Here is a 24,385-nt window from a genome sequence, read left to right as displayed (position 1 = left end):
ACTCGGGTCGCTCTGTAAATGGAAGTAGTGACTAGAACTTTCTACCGCATCATCTATATGTTTTGTATGTTTTACCTTTATGAAGTAATGAATTGTACGATATGCACCTGCCTTAACCCCAGTTTATCTTTAGATTAGTTTGGCTAAGTCAATGATATTATCACTCAAATCAGAACCACTGTACCTAGACTTTATTTTAAGTAGGTTTATCTCTCAAACTCGAACTTCGGAGATGGTGTCAAAATTAGGGGCGGTATTCTCCATAGGTGCAATCTCAAACATATACAATATTATTTACTGTAGGTACTCAATTTTACCTACTCTCCAACAAGGACTCTCTAAAATTTATAAAAAATTTAACACTTGACCTGTTGTTCCATTTGTCTGTACACTTAAAAACATTATCAAAAGTTAAGGTTAAGTTCCTACTATGGTAACATAACAACATGTCGCTACTAAGGAGTTCTGAGAGAATACAAACTTTGTGTATGGAAAAGTTTACAGCAAGTCTCCATGTGCGAAGTTTTATAGCAAGTTGTCTTATTAATATCTTTTAAAGAAACAGATGCATGTGTTTCATTAAAAGTTTAGATGTCTTTGGAGTTATAGAATTCTGTAGTTAATGGTAGGCTTTCAACGTTTTTCAGTATATATGCTGAAATTTTTACGTATTTATGTTATTTAGGTTTACATATTATTTTTGATTGAGTTAGCGTATGATGGAACGCAAATTCAAAAAAAGGAATTAACAATCAGAAGAGATCTTCTCAAAAAATCAAAAAATAGGATGTTACATTACAAGATACTCCTTATGTTAATATCATATTATTTCTGAACATAAATAGGAGGTCATTTTAAAAAATCGTGGTGGCCTAGTGGGTAAAGGACCAACCTCTCAAGTATGAGGGCGCGGGTTCGATCCCAGGTCAGGCAAGTACCAATGCAACTTTTCTAAGTTTGTATGTACTTTCTAAGTATATCTTAGACACCATGGACTGTGTTTCGGATGGCACGTTAAACTGTAGGTCCCGGCTGTCATTGAACATCCTTGGCAGTCGTTACGGGTAGTCAGAAGCCAGTAAGTCTGACACCAGTCTAACCAAGGGGTATCGGGTTGCCCGGGTAACTGGGTTGATGAGGTCAGATAGGCAGTCGCTTCTTGTAAAGCACTGGTACTCAGCTGAATCCGGTTAGACTGGAAGCCGACCCCAACATGATTGGGAAAAGGCTCGGAGGATGATGATAAATAGGAGGTCATTTTATGAAATTATTAGGAGTTTACACATTCGCTTGCAAACTTACAAACCAGTATGACGTAAAAGACTATTGTTTAGAAACATAATGTCCATTTCATCCCCAAGACCTTTACCCCCTACAAAATTACAATGGATCATAACATCATAACCTCGATAACGCAAGATTACCCATAACTCCATATCTTAGATCCAATACCCACCTTTATTGAACTTAGAATAATAAGAACGTACACCCCCATAAACTTATATGGCACGTTATCTCGGCAAGGCAATTTGCACCTTATGATCTTTATCATAAGGTTGCAATCTGATATTTGTAGACGATATATGAGGAAAATTAGGTGAGAATGTGTTTTATCAAGTTTGCGTGGCAATCTGATTGAAAATATACTTTGTGTGTTATTAGGAAAGTTAATGTACATTAGGCACTGGCTCTCTTAAAGTTTTTGTTGAAAATATCATTTACAATTCTTAAAATTTATTTACATAAGGTTTATTTTTATAATCTATTTCTACAATGTACACACTATACATATATACAAACTTAAACTACTTATCTTTATACAAAACTAAAAATAAAATACTATATACAAAATATATATAAACATAAAATATAAAAGAGCATCGATCAGGCGTCGAAGTATTCCTCCGCATCACTGTCCTCCGGAAACGTGCCCAGAAGACTGGCTGCATTGCCACGTTGAATGGCAATGCTAATTCTTTGTCCGAAGAATAAGCCAGCCCTCTGGTCACGCGAAGCGTCGACAAGCCTTTTCGCGATGTCCTTATAAAGTAACCGCGTACTCGGGCCCCATGGTCCGAGCGTTTCGACCCCAAATGGCTCAAAAGTATAGTTCCCAATAAGGTTACTATACTTGCGCCGCTTGGTGGTCTCTGCAGAAGCAGCAGCCGCACCAGCATGACCTGCCGTGCAGGGAAGATGCGATGGCGCCAGGGTGTCGACGCACGTTGCATCCCACACCAAGGGCCTACCCAACTTCCATGGCAACAACGTCATACCATCTGGCCTCTTTCCATCGTCACGTACCAGTCCATTAGGCTCTAACACGGCTGGCACGCCGGCGGTGGAAAGAGCACGACGGATAATGTCGTTAATGCTGGCATGCCGTGCAATACGACCAGCACTTCTGCAGCACGACAGACCATGGTGCCCGAGGCTGTCGACGGCTTCACCGCAATGGCAGCGATGCGGAGCAACACAGGGAGCGCCTAACCGTAAGCATGTAGCGATGCGGAACGTTGTGTCATCCAGCATAGTGCCTATGCTAGATGACGGGATCGCCTGTAACCAGAGGCCCGACTCCCACTCTCCCACAGCCAACAAACGGGCACGCTCAGCAGCACTATTACACGTATTTAATAGATTATTCCGTATAGTGCTACAGAGCGGCCCGTCCCATTGTCTCTGAGAGCAGCGGTTGCCGGGCAAATCCGTATTGGGAGTAGCCATTTTCCAGGCATCCAGCGCGTCGGTCAAACACGGTACTTCAACATCAACCAGTGCAGAAGACGACAATATCTTTCTGGTTAATGTATCAGTACTGTGAACCGAGGAGAGGAATGCCGGTAAACTAACACTTGAAATTTTGCGGACGCCGAGACCTCCCATGCGTATTGGGAGTGCAGCTTGCTGCCAGGCTCGATCGTCCAAGGCCACATTGAGGATGGAGGTGAGGGTGCTTCTGATAATTTGGTCAACTTTGTCCAAAACTTGTGGGTGCTTCCATATATGTGAGGAGCGAAGAATATAAGTAAATTTTGGTCCAAAACAACAATACCGAATCAAAGTGAAGGCCGAATGTATACTGATTTTGTATAATCTCTCTGAAACATCATTAAAATTTTGAATTTTCTCGTTAATATAACTGGTGAAGGACTCATCGAGAATAGGTGATCCCAGGAGGCGAAGGGAACTTTTTTCTAGTACTGTCAAATTTGGAGCTATGGATTGGAATTTCGAAAAGACTTGTTGGTTGTTATCAGGGATGAAGATTTCACATTTTGATAAATTTAGTTGTAAGCCAATCGAGTCGAATTTTTGTATTATATAATAATCTAAAGTCGTCAGCTACAGTATCTGCGTCGCCTCCTAGGATCCCATCATCGAGGTACCACACATTAAATTTAGAATTTAGCTGTCGAATGATAGGGTTAATAGCCAAGCTGAAAATGGCAGGCCCCAGAGGATCACCTTGTTGACATCCGACGGCCGAATCTAGAACTTTGTCTTTATAGAGTAATTTAGTTGAATGTCTATAACACTGCCAAAGAAATTTATATAATTTTGGAATTTCATTTTTAACTTCCGTCAACAAGGTATCTCTATTTACGGAGTTAAAGGCGTTCCTAATGTCAACCTTAAGGATGACCTCGCCTTTCCCGCTATTTACATACGTGGAAAGGGCGTGTACCGCAGCCTCACAACCCCCTTTCGAGCCAAAACCTAGTTGTAAGGGCTGAAATTTGGCGGCCAGGGTTTCTTTGTAGTAGGCACAGCCAAACTTGGCTGCGATACGGCGATATGTGCATCCCACGGCAATGGGACGGATGCCGCCATCTTTTTTACGCAGGGCACATAAATTGGCACCATACAAAACGTCGATGACGGCTCCGTTCACATTGCCGGAGAGCATTAGGTTAATAAGGGCTGTCAGCTCCTTCAAAAGCGACTCACCAGCTTCCCCGGCGCTTGAGCACGTCAGATCCTTAAGGTGCTGCGGCGTCAAGCCGTCGAGGCCACCGGCAGAGCCGCTCCGGAAGGAGCCGACAGCAGCGCACAATTGGTTGGCTGTAATTGATAGATTATCTGAGTCTGGGGCAGGAGGGTCGGGGAAGGAGAGGTCATCCGATGCTGCCGGGTGTTTACTCTCCAGAGCTGCAACAGTCTCTGGGGAGCACGGCGCAACCACATCACTACTGAAAAGAATTCTAGCGGCACCCCTTATGTCACCTTCCCCTAATTTTGACTCTACATGATGCAAGAGTCCTTTGTGGGAAAACTGTGCTGTAAATTTTGGGTCAAACGAAGTAGAAGGACTATTACAGTTCTCTTTAACTTGGGCTGTTAGGGTTTTTTTGGAGGCCAAATTTTTTTGGACATGTAGTATCTTATAGGGAAAGGTAAGTAACCGCTCCCAAGCACGTTCAGAGTTCTCTCGGACGACGAGAGAGACGCATCGTGCCAAACACGCTGCCACGGATGGTCTCGCGCCTCGAGGAACTCTTTTTAAAACGGGTATGGAATTTTTCAATTTACATAGCTGTTGCCAAATGGGGGTGGGATCAGGATTAGATGGGGTACTAGGTAAGGATATGGGGGCCGAAGGCACACCGTGAGGTTTATGAACCTTGCCGCAGTGCACCTTCAAACCCCGTTCACCTTTAAAAAAACGTGCTTGTGGGCAGTGGGGGCATCTCACTGATCCTTCCAGCGATGTGGCAGGCTGACTTCCACCATCACTACATGCGTCACTACATAACATGTAAAAAAAACAGTAAACTTACTCGATTAAATTAGAAATAAACATAAATTAATAAAACACAGAAAAACTGAAAGAGTCATTTTTGACACCTGGTGTCACTGGTGACGCATCAGGACGCCACCGGAGGCGCCGCCGCGCTGCGCCGTGCATCGTGGCGCAGCTGTTGAATATTTTTAGAGATCCGTGGATATAAATATGAATAACTGGATGAAATTGAAATTTTTTTATGCAAAATTAATTGCAGATGACAGGAATGACAGGTTGGAGCACTATGCCGTTATTCTTGTAATCACCTTGTTCTTGGTGATTTATTTATTTACATTTCACTTTTGTGTTCTCATTGCTGAGCTTTCCTGCAGCAATTTGCGGCATAAGTCTAGGTTTTGCGGTTCAAATTAATATTTATTTATTATATATATTGATGTCCTTGACAGCTCCTTGACAGCCGTGTTATTCTTAAAATATTTTATTTGTTACGGCTATGCCAACAATTGCTGAATAAATTGAAATGTGAAAATTCATAGGCCCGTCTTTATTCGGGTGCACTAAGTTAACGAAGAAACTCGAGATGGTAGTAAGAATTTAGTGTAATAATGAATCCTAGATACCTACCACGTACTTGCCATGTTCTTGCAAGAAGAAGTTACAATGCGAATAAAGCCTACACCACATACACAGATACAAGGCAGTTGAGCAGTATGAATATGGAAAGTGATGGTGAAACAACCCCATGCCATTTGCCGTTACCATAATACCTTAAAGCTAAAGTACGCTATAGATGAATCCCATCAAAATAGATCTACCTTATCTACTTGATATCTACTACTGGTGCACAGGCATATACTCGGATGAGGAATAACTCGTTTAGACATTTTTTCTTGGATCCTATAAATTCAAATATAAATAAATGAATTTGATAAGTAGTTATAATGTTCTAGCATAGCTTTCCACTGTACTAGCCTGTGTCTTTGGAATTATTGTGTTCTAAATAAATTCTCCTACGTAGGTAGATAAATATTATGCAGACTCTTTTACAGACTTTTTTTATGTTCTGAACAATATTACTATGTAAATGAATACTATGCACATAAATATTTTATCAGTCAAGAGTAATTACAAATAAAAAAAATATTAACATTATACCTACTTATCCGAAGACAGTACGCAGCTGTAAGAAATGTCACAAAGTTCAGGCAAGACCATAAATTCTATCATATAAACATAAAACAGACGCATCGTACGCGTAAAGCAATTTGCTAAAATTAACAATAAAACGTTACTCTCGCAAATTGTTGGTCTGACTCTTGGTTTGGGTTAAAGTTAATATTTTGTGTTGGTAATATTATTTTGTTTGGGTTTTTAAATGAAGTTTTTATCTTATATTAGGTTTCATCTCCCTATTTTAGTATCTATCTAACTAGATCGTCCTATCTTACCTTGAGCTTAACTCGACATATTCAAATATATACTCGTATTACTTATCTTGAAGTCTTACTTGGTCTTTCTCTTGCAGCAATTTATATTATAAGTTATTAAAGGGATAGAATAGATTTTGACCCATAGGTATCGAAAATTTTGTGGCAAAAAAAAAAATTGAATTCTTTATGTTTTTAGTGGGTTGTTACAATTACTAAATTATAAAATGAGTTCCTTTGAAACACAGTTTTGTTACTGAAAAGCTAGACTGACTATAATATTTAATTCAGAATCCTGAAATCACCTAAACCAATGACATCCAAAACTACGTGCGGTAAACCTAAATAACCGCACGACGTATCCTTGCATCGGCGCCAAATAGTGAACATCGTAACAGTGTCATTCACACAAATCTGGAATAACATTGACTTGGCAGAGTCCGGCTATTACTCTACACTACGTTACAATGTTTGGTCGTATTATTTTAAATTGGAGTGGGCACTTTGTATGATCATCATATTTATCGTCATTTGTTAGTTTATTTGGTTCTGTTGAATTCGTTAGAGGAAGTATAGGTAGACCATGCATCTTTCGTTTTCTTAAATTCCCTTCTAGAGTCCTCGCTGACGGTATATTTAGTCTGCTATTAATTTAGCTCGATTGTTAATTTGTATGTTTGGTAGTGTGCATATTACAAGAATGAGGTATCAGTCAATTTGTGTTACGATATTCGTTCGTATCGGCCAACTACAGGCTGATACTTTCTAAATACATAATTAACTGCTTTTTGTCAGGTTTATTTTTTGTATTATAAAAAAGAATAATAAAAGGTCAATTCCAAAAAAAGGTTGTTAACACACTGCAATTAAAATAAATGTACGTTGTCAGCCACAGATCGACGCGTTTATTTTTGTAATCAATTTGAACGAGTAAATAACGAAGCTTTAAATATTTATTTTGTATGCTTTTGACCATTAAAAAATATGTGTAAACATTCAAATATTATTATTCCGTTATAACGAGAGAGAATTTTAGTTAACCAGCAACGTAGTGGGTATTTAAAAACAGGATTATAACCGTAATTCCCCAAAAAAACAATTTCAAATAACAATTACCCAAAAACAAACAATATGAAAAAGTGATCCCGCCAAAATTTTAAATATCCTACACAATTAAAAGGGTTGAAAAGGTTGAAAATGAAGTCCAAATTACCACAACCCTTTACTTTGTAACGGGCTAGGAAATTGTGCTTATTATTGTTTTCCACATGGAACTTTCTAGACAAAAACAAAGTTTTTGCACAAACTAGGGGTATGTAGGATTGCAGATTTAATTTGTCTGATCATAGATTGCAGTAGTGATATGTTATAATATTGGAAGGAATAAATTTAACTCAATCGGGTAAGTGTAGGCCAGACACACATGAAGGGTTCCATACGATCTATCTATACTTTGAAATACTAATGGCGTCCACGGCCGATTTTGGCCACGGCGGCTGCTCTCACTTAAGGAGATCAGCCAGCTACGCAGGACATATTATAGTGCACGAGCATTTGCGCAGACACAGGTGCACTCCCTATTCCTTCCCTCTCATAACCCGATGGGACTTCAATCCGAGTCGACCGGAAAGAGATCAGGCGCAGGACCGACATTTACGTGCTCTCTCATCTACGGGTGAATCAATCACCAACTTCCAGACTACGGGCTACTTTGTGAAAGTTTAAGAAAACCCACAAAGCGATTTCGGCCCGACCCGGGAATCGAACCCGAGACCTCGAGCGCAGCAGCCGCGCTTGCGACCACTAGGCCAACGAGGCAGATAATAAAGAGGAAACATCTTATTGTTTGTCCTCTAAAGGCTCCGAAACTATAGGACCGATTTCAAAAATTCTGTTGGAAGCCATATTATCTCTTCGTAACATAGGTCATATTTTATCCGGGTATAGGCAGTTGTTCACATGAATGTGTTCAAAACACATGTTCAAAAAATCGAAAGCACACGAAAATAGTAAATTCACAGGTACAGTATATCGATTGTCAAACCTTTACTTTCATAGACATTTATAAATTAACAAATCAAATTCTCCCAGAACAAAGGTAGGTACCTATCTTTCTCCTTTCATTGGTTTGCTTTCATTTCCAATCCTATTAGCAGATCGTTTTCAAAAGCTAAGCTTTAAAATACCTACAATATAATTATTATTTATTGTTCGTATTGTATCGTTGGAAATTATCTTGTCGTCTTAACGGTTGTCGGCAATTTATTGTGGCTGGCATCCATTTTGAATGCTAATGTAAAATATTGCTTATGGAGAACGCCGATAAATAATTGTTGAAGCTACCTTGTAAATGCGCGGTGGTTGTCGATTTAAAAGAATTCAGTGGTTTTATATCAAATAAATTATTTATTTAGACTAAAAAGCAAAAAAAAAAACTATTTTTAGGTGCATCGGCCTAGAAGTCGGTGTCTAATGGATGTTACTAAGTTAATTTTGCCACCGACTTCTAGGCCGATGCACCTAAAAATAGTTTTTTTTTTTGCTTTTTAGTGTTTTGAGAAGTCGGTTTATTTTTTTGTAAAAAAGTTTTTTATTTAAAGCTTTTCAGTGATACGAATAGTTGTCACTATCCATACAAGTGAGAAGTTCTCATCAATACAAAGAATATAAGTCCAAATACGAGGTATTTTACATATTCAGTTGTCGAGTTCCCTCGACTTTCTCTGGTCTCCATCATCAGGTCAGCTCCAAACCTTCACTGTTGCAAAGGTCTTGTCAATACAAATAATTTAAGCCCAAACACGAGGTAGTTTACATATTCAGTTGTCGAGTTCCCTCGACCTTCTCTGGTTTCCATCATCAGATCAGCTCCAAATCTTCACTGTTGAATAGTGCTTTTAGGCGTACACCTGAGTGTCAAGTTTTTACCCTATGTATGCCTCTAACTTTCGAAGGTTGCCCTCGATTTCTCAGGGTTTCCATCATCAGATCCTGACCTGATGACTATGGGACCAACTGGCAGCTATTCCGAGTCGAACAAAAAAAGAATCACGTAAATCGGTCTATAAACCTCGGAGTAATCGATGTACATACATAGAAAAAAAAAAAAAAAACATACCGGCCGAATTGATAACCTCCTCCTTTTTGGGAAGTCGGTTAAAAAAGTGATCACACTGATATATTTTAGAAAAGATATCGATTTTAAAAAGACACGCAATTGTTATTGTTCCATATGGCGTTTGAAAGTTGTTTATAACTATATCTATGATCCGGATTTAGTACCTAAAGAGCGATTCGATCAAGAGGCACAAAAAATAATAAAAACCAGGACAAAAACATCATCATTCAGTACTGAAATCTGAACTTACTACAACCGGTCTCACTAAATCGTTCAACCCAGCGCCAAGTTTATGTTTTAAAACTTTCTGAACTGATTTCAGATCTCTTTAAAACTTTAAATAGATTTTCAATAAACCTTGATTTCTATTTCATTATTTTTCATTGAAGTTCTATCAAATCCCACGTTTTAACTACTACATAATATAAAAGCATTTAATACTAAGAGATTCTTATCGTTCTAAGAAATCCAATATTCATTTTATACTAATTAGTGTATTAAGTCTTGAAGGTTCTCGTTACGGTAAGGTTTGGTACAACGTAAATCCTTTGTATAATAAGTGTTCAAAAGTTTACTCAGATACGTAGTACGCCTACGTTGCGCATTTTACAAGTAATTACGTACAAATTAATGTATGTATATGTAATATTCTTTCGCCTAGCCTTTTCTCCGCCATCGGGTGCAGGAGCCGTAAAAGCGTTATTAATTCAATTAATTGCTTTGTGGCAGGGTATGGTGCTAAACGACGATTACAGTTTCTTTTCTTGTTTTACGATGGTGGTACTTCTGATTGGAGAATATTATAGGTTTAAAGAATTGCGGTCAGAGTGTTGCCTTGTAAAAAACAGTCTTTGTATGCACCTATCAATATGATACACGAAGTGGTTAAGTGAACTGTTTAGCTTTTGAAATCCTGATTTAATGGAATCCTACGATCAAGATCATCAACCAGCAGAATGTACAAATGAGTATGAGGCGTAACCTAGCAGTAGGAATTAAATTAGCTGACGATGATAATGACAAATTACCACCGACCCCTTAAGAAGATTTAAGTTGCATGTCTGCCAATCTCTTCGGGGAATATAGACTCCGTGTTATAATTTGTTGTTTATAATTCCACATATATCCGAAGCCTCTAACTTTGGGAATGCCGTACCGTCTTCATAATCCGTCGGTTGATTATATCCCAGGCATTATTACGTGAAATCCTCTGTTTGATGTACATATATCAAGGTTCTTAACCGTTCTATATTTGGCATAAAGGATCCTACGAAGGCAATAAGGCATATCTACGAAGCAAATTAAATATGTATTTGGAGCATGTATTAAATTACTAATTAACATTTCGTAGTATCTTTTTGGGAGACGAAATTATATCTCGACTTTTATACATTCGATACCTTTTAATAGGAGTTACTTTTAAAACTGTTCATTTTGTAATTATGTTCTTGAAACTCCAAAATACATTGGTGCTTTGTGATATAAATAGGTATTCAGAGAGACCTTTACAAAGACCTCTAAAACAGTAACAACACCTGTTTTATCAGTAATTAAAATAGTCGAAAGGCTGGATTTCCCTTTCAAAATATACAATAACAGTGTTAATATTATCTTTGATGACATTAAAGATCAACTCGCGAAAGGAAGGACCATTGTGCCAAAAGATAAGTAAATACAGCTTGATCTCAATGGTACTAAGAATATCTGAATAGGGTCTTTGAGACCTCTGCTTTGATAGAGGTCTGTGGTAGTAAAATTTGACGCTATGCTTTAGATGATTCACATCGTAAAAGCTGAAGGATTTGAAGAATTTCTGCTTTTGGAGTTTAGTGTTTGAATTAAGACAGGCTTTGGAATTACATGTCCTTGTTGTGTGTTTCTTGAGAAGATTCTTTATAATGTTATTTATGCTTTACAACTGTGTCAAAAAACTTGTTATAATTACAGACGCAAAATTGTATAATATCGTGATAATGATGACAAAATTACGTCTGGCAGACTATTTTCTTAGTTTTAAGATTGCCAAATAAAATGGGAACTTTCTTTATTTCAAAATTAAAAATTCGATCTCAGTTCGAACATAGGTAAATACCTCTTACCTACCCATAAATAACAGATTTTTGAAAAAAGTATTAAAAATTTCAAATAGTTACAGACATTTTCTGGCAGTAAATAATTATTCTGAGAATTCTACCGTTCGACCGATTCGGAGAAGATCGTTAGTAGTACAATATTTTTTTACATGGAAAAAGCTCTCTGGCAATGAATTGCAGACGTTCATATTTTTCATCTTTTAAGTATCTATCATATATTAAATAGTTGCCAGAAAAAACGCTAAAGATATTTTCCAGCATTTTTTATGGTGTAATGATTTCTTTATCAAAAACCGATGATGCCAAAGGATCGAATAAAGGAATCATTCCATTAGTGTACATATACAACATGTAACGTAATTAACGCACACCCTCAAACACCCTAATTAGAATATTATGTTATAATAATAATACATACACTGAATTTTTAATTTAACATGTATATGCATACCAATTTTTGGATAACTTTTTGGTCCTACTACTACGCACGCAAATATCGTGCCGTGCGCCGCTCGACTCGACCCAACATAACGAAACTACGGACAATTATTATGACAAAAGGTTAAAAACGCTAAACCCTATAAAAAGCAAAAAATAACTTTTAACACTACGTAAGTACCAACTAAAGCATGTCAGACTAAACTAAATTTTGTCGTGTCGGGGGACCGCTCTAATTATCTAATTAAGATTCGTGTTTTTTTATATACGAATGTTGTAATTAGGTAGGTACCTATCATTTGATTTATGTAAGTATTTTTGAAGGTAAAAAGCGGTTCCCCGACACGTCAAAATTTAGTTTAGTCTGACATGCTTTAGTTGGTACTTACGTAGTGTTAAAAGTTATTTTTTGCTTTTTATAGGGTTTAGCGTTTTTAACCTTTTGTCATAATAATTGCGTACTTTTTTGGGTCGGGGTTTTTTTTAAATTTATAATTTAATTTTATTTCATGCTTTTTGAAGGAGCTACTTAATTTTTCCTTCATTTAATTTATTTTATTTTAAGATGGGGTAGCTATATGCGATCTCGGTCAAAGGAAGCTGTTTAAAAATCCTCATGGCAAACTGGCTCTGGGAGAATTGCACAGATTGAGAAACAATAAAGATTAACCTTTGGTGATCCAGGGTTATATACCATTCTAGGGTTTCATCCGCCACATCCCATTTCCAGCATCAGGTTCTCGTCAATTAGAAACATGAAGAGAACCAGTCAAGACAAATTCAACGAGCCCAAACTCGATGGGTTTACTAAAAGGCAGTTCAGGGTTACGTCTCCTATAATAATGTCGCGACAAAATGATAGAAATCGATTCAGTAAACGATTCTGAACAAATTAATTTCAGGATGTGCGTTAATTAAGTTACATGTTGTATATTTACAGCCTTACTTATAAAAATCAACTAATCATCTTCTAATCATTGTTTTAACTAATTACTACTTAAAGCCTTAAGTAGTGATTAAATTATTTTGACCTATAAACTTTGCTTAAGCATGTCTTAAGTAATGAACAGATAATGACATAAAAACATACTAATTTCTCAACACTACCGGAATGTTGGTAGCTTAAAAAAATATTTGTCATGAAAACGTTGTATAATGGCAACAAAGGCATCCGTAAAATATAAAATTAAAAAGTTGAGCTGTCAATAAACCGGAATGAAAAATCAGCTGGTAAGAATCCAGCCATTTTGCTAATTAGCGGGTTAAACAAGGGTGTGAGGCTACTTAATTTGACAGCTCATTTAAGACATTGCTAAGAAAATGATTTATTTCAGCCACGTTTATAAGTAAGATTGTTTCTTAAACACCCCTTAAGTATAACTTATTATTTAATTCACGTTTATAAGTAAGACTGTTATTTCTTTATCGAAAAAAGTTCAAAACCTAATTTGACACAACTTTGCAGTGATGTAGTTTACATATCCTAACCCACTTTATGAAATATGGAAAGCTGGAAATACCTATGTATTTGGTCTGGTTATAAAGAGACTGGAAGTCCAGTTCTCCTTTTTTTTTTTTTTTTTTTTTTTTTTTTTTTTTTTTTTTTTTTAACAGGGGGAAAATCCTCATGGACTACCCTCCACCTGGGGTCGGTGGAGGGGGTGTGTAAAAACCCACCCAGTGTTGCCACCAATTACCTTGTGTCGAGGGCACGGGTATCGCCTAAGCATTCTTCCGCACCCCCGACAGGTATTGGCCCGCCAGATGTTTGAAGGCGGGCCCCGTCACCGTAAGTGGCCATCAGCCAGCGGCCACAGTGAACTCAACTAGGAAAGTCGCGCGCAACACTACGCCACCGTCTCGAGGCCTGTTTCTGTTCGGACGACAGACGCCCCTAGTCTGTCGCCCGCAGGCCGCGCCCTATGGTGGCCGGAGATCGGCCACCCTGCGACGCCCACTACGTCTACTGCGGGCGGGGAGAGTGGTACTAGTTTCCCTCTCCCTTTCCGCCGTCTCCTTTGCGACCATCACATCCTCGCAAAAGGAGGCGACGGCGTTCCACCCTTCTTCGCTGCCGACCATGCAGGACACGACAGCCGGCAGCGAAAGACTACCCGCAGCATCTACTGCTGCTGCCAGGTCACGGCGCTGCGTTGCCCATGCTGGGCACTCCACCAACGTGTGCAGCGAGGAGTCCTCGCTGCAGATGCCACAGTGGTGGCATTCGGGCGTAGGCTCCCGGCCTATGCGACACAGGAACTTTCCGAAACACCCGTGTCCGGTAAGAACCTGCGTCAGCCGGAAGCTGAGGGCGCCGTGGCGTCTCTCCAGCCACTCCTTTAGGATGGGCCTTACCGCTGCGATAGTGGCGTGCCCTGCCGTGGGTTGCGCAAGTCGCTGCTCCCATTCCGCAATTACCTCTTGCCGGAGCTCTGCCCTGCGCGCCTCAACTTGCCGAGGCGCGAGGCGCTCACCCCGCCCCACCGCTTCCTCGCGCCATGTATAGAGTGACGCGAGGGCTTTCCCGTCCAAGTCCAGTTCTCCCTTAGGTTTTTTCTCTAATTTAACGCATTTATGTTATTGACTCTACTCTTACAACGTTTTACATTTTTTTTTTCTACATTATTAATTAATAAACTTGCATACATTTTTACCAGCAAAACATAATTAAACTTCTTTCTATCCCCATTTTATTTACAGTCCTTGTTTTAAAAAACACTTACAAAACTGCACCGGATTAATTTCTCCCTAGATAGACAGCTGCATTACACTGCGCTGCAAAAGAAATTACCCACCGTGGCTCTATTTACAGTTCTAGCAAAAAAAGGAACTAGAATTCTGTTGTTCTTTCATTCTAGATAAGAATGAGGAGAAAAGAGGGAGCGAAAATACAAACAGTTTTTTAAACTTTTCTCTGGAAGGTGTTTTTTTTTTCGTGATTATACTAAACTGAGAAGGAAATGGGTTTCTAGAATTACTCGTGTATTATTAGAAACTTTAAAAGGGCTGTCAGTAAAAATAAAAAGTTATTTAAAAGTTGAAGAGAAAATATTGTAAATAATCGATTTTTTTTAATTTAAAGATTTAGATAAAAAGTAATTAATGCAAATATCACTTCCTATGTATTTTTGCTGAGAAGAAAAAATGCTTGAACAAACTCCCCAGCAACACAGTTCTGTATAAATTTATGTTTTGAAACAATTTGGTTTTATGGTTTGAAGAACTGGTTCTATACAAAATATTAAACACATTTTAATACAAAATGATATACAAAAAACTCTTTTCAAAGGCCTGTCTGAACTGTATTGTAATAACACTGCCTAGCCTTAAACAGAACTTTAATATGAGTTAAACGGTATTGAAACGGTAAAGACTAGAAAATTACAGCATTTAACAAACGTGTATAATTAACAACCTATGCCATGTATACCCTATCGATTCCAAGAAATGTAACAATTCTTGGTAAGTGCATTATGCGCTATTTCTAGGCATCTTTAACTATATATATAGGTTTAAACGCTCCCTGCGCTGTTTAATCATAAAAAGGTAAATCATATTTTACCTAAAGACAAAGTAAGATTTTCGTTTATCCGTACTTGATCTTTTCTTTCGTGTCGATGACATTTGACACGAAATGATGACACTTTACACCCAATAGAAAGATTAATAAAATAAAAATACGTGTGGCACTCGGGGACTGCCGCGGTAAAGCTATTGCATAGCATTCTGTATCAACTAACAATGATATCAAAACACTTTATACACAAATTTTACAAGTACAGCCGTTCACTGTTGTAGATAAATACTTATACACCTATATACTTTCTCACAAACAGCTGATTATGTATTCGTCCGATTTCGGAGCAGCTCGTCTCGATTCGGGCGAGTTCCGTAAAGTCGTACAATACGTCTAATCGCACGACACACAGCGCCGTGTCGAAGACTGCCGAACTGACACGACGTTAGACGATGCACGGCCTTCAAGCCACACCTCCGAGCGTGAAGTTTTTTCGTTACGGAATTTCTGGATTTGGTCCCCGGGCTCGAGGCCTGCGATAGAAGCTATGCAATACCTTAAAAAGATTTTGTTTTTTTGCAGCTAAACATTCCGATTTGTTTTTGCTTGCATGGAAAGTATGATCTATCATCTATTCAACATTATATTTCACATACACAAAATGATCCAAAGTCAAACTAAAATAACAAAAAAACTCACCTGATAATGTGTTTGCACGACCACCGCCCTAAAAACGATAGTCGCATCTTGAACTCTGGTCTCGAGTGGCTTTTCCGCAAACTTTGGACACTGGCTGTCACAAACTATTGTCCTGCACAAGAACAAAACTACCACCAGCAAATCTCTGTTCGTAAATCTACCCATTGTTGGCCAAAAACCCATTTTGAACTGTATTTTCTCTACTATAAGTTACATTTTTCTATGGCACGTCCATCTCACGACACTAATCCTCTTCACTCGCCTTTTCCTCTGACGTTTCCTGGCTTGCATTTTTTATCTGGAACAAGGAAATGTTTTGGAATTTCAGCTTTCGTGTTTCATTTGTTTAATGAGAATATTCATAATTTATTGAGGGAAATTAGAGTGGTCCCAAATTGCGTCTGGTAGCTTGTTAATTGCGTATAATGTATTCATTATTGTTTAATTGAACTGAATTGCTTTTTCTTTCATTAAGCACAATTTTCATTCTATTTCAACAAAAAAATAATAAGGGTAAATTGAAAAGACCTTGAAATAAATACCGAGACTTAAGTATACCTACAGAATTTTGTAAACCTTTTTGATTCCATACTTTAGACGACGTAAAACAATAATAACAAAAATATGAATTACACTAAACTCCAACAAAACCGGTGCTACGTTTCAAGTAATTATGTAGCCATAAAACTTAAATCCAAATCCTATAATTATGTTTCACGAAGACGGCTATTCAAAGTTTATTTTAATTTCGTGTTCGCTCCAACTTCCCTATTAATGCTTAATAATTAACTTTCTATTAGAAGTCACCCCTTAATTAAGAATACTTGATGAAATTTTGATTGGCTATGACAACAATGGAGCTTTCCGTGCCTTATTAATATAAAGACTTTCAAGGTCATAGGGTTAATAATCAGATATACTTTAAACGGTATAAATAAAGTTCAAAATACTGGGTAACTATATCATTATCATAAAGTATACATAAACTAGCGTTAAGTGGTCCCATGGATTTGGGCTCGGTTTTCAGTCGACCTTGATAACATTTTGAATGGAACAATAAAAAACTTCGTTCACTTGTTTTTATTTGGAAACTACTTTGTACTTGTACTACCAAAGATATTACGTTCTGAACGTTTATAATCTCCTTTGTCATAAAGATTTTCACCTTTCCATTATATTTTGTAATTTAATTCAGTATTATTTATGTAGCAACTATTCAAAGACAGAGTTACTTTAGGCTTATTTTTTTACGAAACACAAAATAAAGCATTTTTATTATTACACAAATCTAGATGGACAGTTGTAGCGGTGAAGGATATGAATGAGAGCCAGGTGTCCGAGAGTGATGTCGTAAATAGAGCGAAGTGGAGAAGAAAAATCAGGAAAGCTGATCCCACCACCATGTGAGATACATAGCAAGAACAGAGAGGGAGAGGAACTCGTCATAACATAGATGGTCAATAGTCAACCATTAACGAATCAACCGCGTCCTGTGTTACTTAGCCTTATAATCAATCGACCTGTGCGGTTGTAACTTAGCCACAAATTCCTCTTCTATTTATTCAGCCTCAATACCAACAATTCTAATACAAGGTCAGAATTAGAATTCAACATACCCTCCTACACACAATTACAAGTTTGTTCTTGTATCGAAACAAAAGGGGTTACAAAAAAGATGGCCGCCGATGTTCGTAACCACAGAGGAAAGAATGATAGTGATGATGCCATAAGGAAGGTAGGTCAGGCGCCTTCTTGTAGGTCAAGCAACGTATGGTAGGCGTGATCAGTTTCTAGAACTAATGAGACGGATTCCTTGTCAAATCCAAACCAATCTGTCAAAGATTAGTCTTGATTGATTGATCATTTTATTTTGAAAGTAATGGGCGGGTTCCCTAGAAGCTGTGTAAGGGCGGAGCTAATAACGCTCCTCATACCCCGAACACCCGCATTTTGGCGACACTACTTTCTTAGGACATTTTTGCGTTCTAAAATCTCCGCTAGTTATTCTGTTCTCCGTGTTCCTAACACTTTCCTGTCAAACTTGAATAGGGTGTTAATTATATTTCTGTGTTACAGTTTATAATTATAATGTAATTATTAAACGGTTTAATGGAAAGGGGTCAGAGCATGCTTAGAGGTTTTTGAGTTCATTATTTTGTGTTCCTGTTTATGAGCAAAAAGTGAAGAGTGTAGTTTTTGCTACGTACTTTTCAGATAACATTACAATTATAATAAAATATTATGTATGTGTAGTTTACAAACATAAACATAACACTACCCAATGTGTTCGTGCGCACATACAAATAAACATTAAAACTGCATTAGAATCTCATCAATAAGCATAAAAGCAGATAGCAACAGTAATTGTCATCAAAAATCCTTATTCCAAATTACAGCAACCTGGAAATGGAATTCTAAATTATACCCTCAACATTACACACACAGAACTCACACATACAAACTGATAATTGAAACCCTTTGAATAGTTACAGTTCAACACGAAATCGATGTAACTACAGAAACTAACATCCAAAATACATGTTCGTACTTACAATCTACTAAGCCCCAACAACTAAATTTGTTGACAAAGATATTAGAGCCGATCATTAAATAGCAGGAACTTGATCTGCGAAGGAGGCTTATAATCCTTCAAACACGGCCTACTGAAGCTTAGCACACAGTACGCGTTTGTACGCGTAGTCAGTGTCGCGTACAATCACGTGCGAAACTGACTCCGACGTGCAATAATAATATGTACTCAGTAAAATTTTCAAGCGATTTTTTCGTGAACTGTTAGCATAGCTTTGAGAAAGACCTAGGTATTTGTATTGTAGGATATATTGTGGCTGGAAGTCATTAAAAATAACGAAAATAAGAAACTAAAATGTAATTAAAGTATGTTTTTGAAAACGTTGAACGTTAATCTTCAAAACAGAAGAAAATCGCAATTGAATTATGCTATGCATATTCATATTATTGCTCGTGACTGTACACAGGAATTATAAGTTCAGTTCCTAGACATTCCACGTTTTTGAACACGCGTGCCGACTCAAGACTAGAATCTGCCGGTGATTTCACCTATGTCCTTCTTACTATTCCATGCACCCAGACAAAAAATACCTTATATCCTTCCTCGATAAATGACTTAATACTTAAAATCGATAAATGGTTAGCCTATTATTACCTAACACTGAAATAATTTTTCAAATCGTATCAGTATTTCCTAAGGATTAGCGCGATCCTACAAAGAAACTTTTTAGCTTTATAATATTAGTATAGATGTATCTACTTAGGCCTTGTCTGTAGGAAGCTTTAAGAGGTCCGTATCCTGTTATGCGAACCCTTAATCTTCGAGGATACTCATATTCGGGTATTATTAACGAAAGCTCACAGCTGTGCTAATAAACCTACTTGAGGTTTTGTGTTACAAGATGCGGAGGATCTATGTCAAGTAGGCTTGATATGGCTAATGTGTTTAAACAAGGTTTTTATGATAATATCCTAATTTCACTAAGTATGGTGCTGTGTGCGTTGATTTTTTGAGAAGGAAACGTTCGAATTCTGTTTCAAGAAAAAATATGTTACAAACTTTTTGAAAACTAGCTATTTTCTTGCGGGTTTACTCGCATCCCTGGGAAACAACTTCCCGTATCCTGATAAAGCATAACCCTTGTTCAACGCAGATAGCATACCTTCTTATCATTGAAATAAATATTCAATTTGGTTTAGTAGTTCCGCAGCCTATACAATTCAAATAAACAAACAGTCAAATCTTTCCTATAGATTAAATCAATCAATCTTCTATTCTTGTTTTATTTATTTGGACAAAATGACACGTGTCGATAAACGGTTTTACCTTGAACATGCCCAAGTTTCCTTGAAAACTAACTAATAATAGGTAAGGTTATAAAGGTACCATAAAGTTTCCTCTCTCGTCCTTAAACCCTCATAAAAACAAAGAAAAAAAATACCTAAAGATTGAGAAAATTGATTTCCAATCCAGTCGTTCGACTCGTACAAAATCAAAGGATCAAAATACATTGTTCAATATATCAACATTATTACTTTAACAAAAGGTTCAAGAGCGTCATTTACCGATTCTGTTTCATTGGTCAAGGAAAATTGATTTATTGCCCGATAAGGGTGGCTTGTGGTATCTAGAAATACCTTTTCAAGTGTTAGACGAGTCGCACACTGCAAACTTTTAGTCGCCCGATTGTTCGTTTGAGCTCATGAATCAGTATGAAGATGAATGGTAGTACGCACATTACAAAGATCAGGTATTAGACTGTATCAAAACGATTGAAACTACATATATGTAAAACGAATGAAAAAAAATCTTGACCCAGTCTTACCAAGGGGTATTGGGTAACTCGGTTGAGGAGATCAGATAGGCTGTCGCTCCTTCTTAAACACTGGTACTCAGCTGCATCAGTTTAGGCAGGTAGCCGACCCCAACATAAATGGGAAAAGGCTCGAAATATGATGATGAGAACGACTGAAAACTTTGAATTGGAATCAAGATTTTTTTTTTACCGTACATTAGGTCAACTGTCGGTCGACTGTTTAGTCTGCAGATTGTGGGTACTGTGGTAACTAGAAATACGGACCTTTTCGAGAGTATGTTTAGACTTTATCTTTTGAAGACTTGAAAGTGATAAAGCGGTGTCCAAGTGGGGTTGTTGACCGTACATTTTAGTTGGAAAAATAAGTTATGATACGATTTTTTTTATTTTTATTTGGGAATTTATTCTGTATGTTTTTTTTTTTTTTTTTTGAGTTTATTGCGAATGGAATGTGAAGGAAGTAATTTTATCTATGAAGTGTAGGAAAGTTTAAAGATTAACTGTTTATTAAATTAATAATCAAATTAGCAATACCACCACATAAGCACACCTTTTTAATATTTATATAAAAATGGTTTATATAAATAAAATATTTTCACGTTTCAACAATTTTTTGCATAATAATTATGGCCTTCAGAGCAGCATTTCTTGAATGAGTTAAGTAGGAATTAGATGTAATAAAGCGCAAGCGTTTCCACAGACATGGTACAATAGATAGGTGTCATGAACTTCGTTGCAGGTAGTAGGTATGCCAAAGTAAAATACTATTCAAACTACAAGGAAACGAGAAAAATATTAATACGATCAATACCTGTTTTTTCCTCGATTTCTCACTTTCGAAACAATCCAAAACCAGCTCAAATGAAATTTATTTTTGTTTACTTAGAATAATAACGAAACCTGATATTACCATGCTTTCATATTTAAATAGCGGCAATTCTACCTATTCAATGGTGAAGCCTAAAAAATGTGAGCGAATTTCGTATATTACGCATGTTGTACTATACCAGAGGTTTTAGAAAGCCGTATAAAATACTAAATGTTCTATTTTCGGTGAATTGTTTGATTGATATGTTCCTAACTGGATGAAATTGTTTTTTTTTTTTTTTACTGTGGGAATAAAATGCGAAGGTTTTCTTCTGGCTTTTGTAAATAGCACGGTTTTAGGCACGTGTATAATTTATCGCGCGTCTGTTGTATCTATTGAATTTCCTTTATTTTTTATTTATTTTGTAAGCGATCTATCCGATATCTATTTCGACTAAAATACCGGTCAGCACGACACAATAATGTTAAACATTTACAGAAATCTTTTTAATTGAGGCAAAAATGAAACAGATAAAAGTTCTGAAACACATCTGCTGCCGGTTACATTACAACTCAGCACAATTCTCAGTACATTAGGCACTTGAGTTATACCCTAACAAAGGTTCTGACAGGCATATGTGAGGAAATTATACTAACATTTTTCAATATTACGAAGAGTTTAAATGTTTGCATTTTATGGGGATTCATCTGTATTACTGGTAACACAAATTCAAAATTTAACCAAATGCAGAGATGAGAATGTTAAGAGGTATGTGTGGCGTTACGCGAGTGGATAGAGTGAGGAATGAGCATATAAGAGGAAGTTCGAAAGTAGCGCCGGTATCAGAAAAACTGCGTGGAAACCGGCTGTCATGGTATGGGCATGTGATGCGGAGGTATGAGAATCATGTAGTGAGGAGGATGATGAGTATGAATGTAGATGGATATAGTGGAAGAGGAAGACCAAAGAAACGATGGATGGATTGTGGGAAAGTAGATATGGTAAGAAAGAACGTTACTTGTGAGATGACGGCAGATAGAAGAGTATGGAAGGAGAAAACATGCTACGCCGACCCCAAATAAAATTGGGATAAGGGCAGGAGGATGATGATGGCCGAGCCATTAAATACGTGTTAGGTGACCGACCACTGATATTAAAATTGTTGATTCAACTGGCAAATTGCGGAACATAAATTATTAAGCCATATCTATCTGGACTAAGCTTAATTCTAAAGCCATTCAAAACATCGCAACACAAAAAATCTCACGTTACACAAAGAAAAAAAATACACTTTTAAACAAACGCAAGTGTCTTAGTGTGCCACTCAAAACACACTTCGCTTTTATCCCTCGTCATCCAACTCCTGCTTAAAAAACGGCGCGTCGAGTAGTATACGGGAAATTAAGCCCGCTAATTCCGAAACGCTGACTTAACGCATGTGAACACACCGTTATAAATGGAGTGATTTAGCTGGATAACAGACCTTTTCAGTGCAAATGTGAAAAGGGTTTTTGAGTTGGCAGTTCTGGCGAGCACCGCATGGTTTTTGCGCAAAAAACGATGCGAAATTAGTTCAAATTACTCGGAGAAAAGTTATTTCGTTGTGGATTCTTTTTAGCTGTGTGATGAGAACGATATTAATTCAACGTGGGTAGAATAATGTTTTATATAAAGATCCCTGAGTCGATTGAGTCTATTTTTAGGTGATTAGATATTAAAGGAAACAATGGAAGTCATTGTTAATAACAGGATTTCTTTCTCAGAAAGACTCAAGGTTAAGTGATTTTATCTTTAAATGTTACTCAAATAAACTCCAACTCTTGAATTATATTTTTCCGTGATGGCAACTAGTAAAACGGTAACATGTAGGTACAGTCTCATACCAACGCTCGTTGCAGCCTACATTAAGAGCTGGCATAAAATAAATTCGCAGTATAACCCTAAAATAACCCGCCAGAAATAAAAATAAAATACCCAAGTACCAGTAAAAAATACAGGCCATAAATAAACACTTTTTGGGTTAACCCCAAAATGATAGAAGAAGTCAATGCTTCATTGAAATTGAATACAAACATGACTCAAAATCTCGCATGCGAAGATACCCTTCAAACCTACGATCATGACTTGGGATTCGAAACAGGACCTCTTTGTAATAAGAAAAAGGTTTTCGATGAGTTATGGAATAATCTATGAAGTGAGGATAGCTTGGATATTGATATAGGGTCGGATGAATAACTGAGCCTAGGATTTCTTAGACTACTTTTTGTTTTCCGAACAAAAATAAAAACTGGATAGATGTTGTGGCATGTTTTGTTGCCGCATTGAGACCTTATTTTGAAACTTCAAAAAACCTAGGTAAGTACATGAATGGTAGCGGTGGACTAGTAACTTAACTGCGTCATTATAAACCATAATTTCGTCTCTATATGAGAAGAGGTCTGAGCATAGTAGTGGAATAATGAAAAAGCTGGTGATAATAATGACGAAACAGAAGCTTTAATAGCCCATTAGTAATACGTCGACCTGGTCATTGAGAGGTTGTAAATTCAGTATTTTCTAATAAAAATACAAAAAGTACCTAAGCTTTATAACACTAGTTCTTTTTGACGATACCTTATACACTGAAAATAATAATCGTTTATTTTCCAACCACAAAATGGTTTGCAAAAAAATCCTCTTTCGGAACCCTGATGAAACAGTCTTTAGCACAACTCATGTTACGTAGAATATGTTAATACTAGCGACAGGTGGTACCGCGTCTACCGTTCTCACAGCTACACATTCAAAATGTATATTTCAACGTGAGGCTTTTCTTAGGCTCCCTCTGTAATTAATGTTACATTTTAATGAGGTATTTACGACCGTAAGTTCATTCGTTTGAATAAAAATTAAATGCTTTGCACCGGTAAGCGCATTAGTTGCAAGTGAAAATGTTTTAAGTTCTGCAAAAGGATTTGGTTTGATTTGGAAATGTAGTGAACATTTTGGACACTTTGTTAGATTTTTGCATAAAGATATTTTGAAAAAGCTTTCATTAGTAAATATTATTGTCAGTAGGTATGTTTACATTTCTGATGTGATTGAGTGGGATTGAAACAGGAATAAGACACAAAATACATACAGTTTTTCAATAGTTAAAAATACACAATGAATTTGACTAGTACGATGATAATTTTAGCACCAAATTCTGTT

The 24,385-nt window shown here is 37.1% G+C and overlaps 1 protein-coding gene across 1 annotated transcript in view; it reads right to left on the bottom strand.

Annotated features, from left to right (window-relative positions):
• Window positions 1–24,385, bottom strand: part of LOC124633714 — a 70,804-nt gene that overhangs the window by 29,850 nt on the left and 16,569 nt on the right. The window contains exon 2 of the mRNA XM_047169024.1: window positions 16,040–16,337. Within this exon, the coding sequence (XP_047024980.1) occupies window positions 16,040–16,222 (183 nt within the window). The 5' untranslated portion in view covers window positions 16,223–16,337. The remainder of the gene's footprint in view (window positions 1–16,039; window positions 16,338–24,385) is intronic.

This window comes from Helicoverpa zea, chromosome 10 (genome assembly GCF_022581195.2).
Source record: "Helicoverpa zea isolate HzStark_Cry1AcR chromosome 10, ilHelZeax1.1, whole genome shotgun sequence".
Lineage (NCBI taxonomy): Eukaryota > Metazoa > Arthropoda > Insecta > Lepidoptera > Noctuidae > Helicoverpa > Helicoverpa zea.
This window is presented reverse-complemented; position numbering and strand designations above follow the sequence as displayed.